Here is a 2,763-nt window from a genome sequence, read left to right on the forward strand (position 1 = left end):
TAGTGTCCCAAATTTTCTGATCAAGGAGATTATGGAGCCAAAAAGGAAAGCGATTGATGATGTAGAGTGTGCCTAAGGAGAGTCACATGGAGAGAAAACATTCTCTCAGACTTTCACAGAGAGCATATTTGCCAAGCAATGGCCCTGACTCATCTACATGGCTGACACTGACAAAGGATCTACAATCTGAGGTACAGGATCTCAGGAAAAGTCCTGAGGGGATTTGACTGACCTTACCAGATCCAAAAGCTACAACTCTTGTTTCATAGGTCTTGCTTTATCTTGTTTTTAACCATCCAGCAGAAAAGTATAAAAACAAATTATAAGAAGTAAAGCCATTGTGTTATGTTGAGCTGTAGGGGACTCAGGTCTACAATTTCTCACACTGCCAGTCTAGAGGAAGACCCAATACTATTATGGATTACTGGACTCTTAGAATATTTTGCTGAGTTAATACACCTGTAATATTGAAATGACAGAAATAAAGGAAAAAAGGGATACAGATGAATGTCCATTTTGTATCTGTGTATTCAAAATATGTAGGATAGATATATAGTTACATTCTCTTAATGAATAGAGCAATTTGTTGTAATAGTGTTTGTGAATAGGATATCATGTCTGCATCTTGTACAGCAAATAACCACTAGGAAGAGATGTGCTAATTATTGAAACTGTCCTATGAATTCGATTTGAAGCTGTCTCATTGCTATTTGTCTCTCAATAAAATTATGGAAAAAAATAAATGTAAAAATATAGGTAATATAACAACCATTGTTAATTTGCTAGTGTTGTTTTGAAAATCTGTAACATACCTATTGTTGTATGTTACCCTGATTCTGCTACTGTTTTTTCTTTTGTTTTTACTCTTCAAAATAAAATAGAATTTAAATTAAAAAAAACAAAAAAAGTATAAGAGCAATGAAGGCAGTGATACTTAAACACATAATAAATGAAAAAGAAAAATAATTGACCTCAGATTTAGATAAATTTCATCTGTTATCAAGTATAATTTTTCCATGCATGAAGAAAATTCCAACACTACTTCTACAGTAAAACAAATGAAACATTCTTCAATGTGGTATGCGATAAAGAAGAAATTATTTTTAAGAAATTCTTGTTGGCCCATCAGATGAATTAACATTTTCAAATATTTTGTGTTCAATGTTTAGATTGAAGTTGAGAATTTGGGTAAGAAAAGGAAAAAGCTGTTGGATCAGAGTAGAAATCCTAAAAGCATGAATTGGTTATATTGCATAAGGAGGTTGCAATTGTAGCGATAGAAAGTTCAGGAAAATTCACAAAGAGCTATTCCTATTTTCATTGTCTGATCAAAAAATCACTATTTTAGACTCAGAAGCTTTGAAAGTCCTGTAACCAAGAGTTGTTCAGCCTCAAGACAATCTCTGCTTTTATAGTTTCCCTCCAGAAAGTATTTTCAGAGCTCTCTTGACATCCTTATTCCTCAGACTATAGATGAAGGGATTAAGCATAGGGATGGCCACAGTTTATATCACCGAGGTGACTGCACTTGAGTGTGAACTATGCGTTGCAGCTGAACTAAGATACACACCTAGACCTGTGCAATAAAATAAGGACACCACAGAGAGGTGAAATGCACAGGTGGAAAATGCTTTATGCTTCCCCTGAGATGATGAGATTGAATGTATGGAGGAAATTATCTTAGAGTAAGAATAAAGGATGCCAGCTAGGCGAACAGTAGCCAAAAGCACAAGTGGAAAATGCATAACCAAGTCATTAAGAAACCATCAGAACAAGTAAGCTGGACAACCTGCTTGAGTTTACAAAAGAAGTGTGGAATTTCCAACTCCATACAGAAGGACAGCCTCAGCACCATTAAGCTTTGCAACAAGGCATGCAGGACACTCACAATCCAGGACACCAACCCCAGCAACACACACAGTGGGCGGTTCATGAAGACTGTGTAATGCAGTGGGTGACAGATGGCTACAAAGCTGTCATAAGCCATCATAGCCAGGAGGAAGTTGTCCAACTCCACAAAAAGCAAGAAAAAGTACATCTGAGTGATGCAGCCTGCATAGGTAATGGCCTTGCTCTGTGTCTGGATGTTCACCAGCATCTTGGGCACTGTGGTGGAGGTGAAACAGATGTCCACAAATGAGAGGTTGGAGAGGAAGAAGTACATGGGTGTGTGAAAGTGGGAGTCTGAGAAGATGGCCAGGATGATGAACAGGTTCCCAAGCACAGTGATCAGGTACATGGAGAGGAAAAGCCAATATATGAAAGGCTGCAGTTCTGGGTCATCTGAAAATCCCAGAAGAAGGAATTCTGAAATTCTTGTGTTGTTCTCTAATTCCATATGGTGAATGCAACTACCAAAAGAAAGAAAAGGAGTTAATACTATTTACACAAATGGTTGTTACTCATATTGTTGAAATGTTCTAATTTATATTTCCCAGTTTATAAATTATTTTATATACTTTATGATGTGGTCCCTATGAGGTGCCTTTAAGGTTGTTCCTGATTTGGAATTTCTGTTCTGTTCTGTTCTAACCTCTTTTCCCATGAGGTCACTTATTTTACAGTTTCAGTAAAGAAATATTTCTTATATTTAACCAAAAAAAGAGGATTAACAATGTTCCAAGTGCTCTCTACAAAGTGATTAGCTACAGCTGAAAAACAAAAATTCCTATATCCCAATAATGGACATAGAATATATGGAGGTAAGTATACCACGTGCCTAAGACCTGTTTTCTGGTAAAAGTATAATACATTCACAAAATC

General features: G+C 36.4%; 1 protein-coding gene across 1 annotated transcript; it reads right to left on the reverse strand.

Annotated features, from left to right (window-relative positions):
• Nucleotides 1–1,409: 1,409 nt before the first annotated feature.
• Nucleotides 1,410–2,338, reverse strand: LOC101589901 (olfactory receptor 1078-like). The gene is given in 2 exon segments (XM_012517745.1): nt 1,410–1,759; nt 1,762–2,338. Coding segments are annotated over 2 exon segments (927 nt in total).
• Between the last annotated feature and the right edge of the window lie 425 nt (nt 2,339–2,763).

The sequence above is a fragment of the Octodon degus genome, unplaced genomic scaffold, assembly GCF_000260255.1.
Source record: "Octodon degus isolate 3935 unplaced genomic scaffold, OctDeg1.0 scaffold00211, whole genome shotgun sequence".
Taxonomy (NCBI): Eukaryota; Metazoa; Chordata; class Mammalia; order Rodentia; family Octodontidae; genus Octodon; species Octodon degus.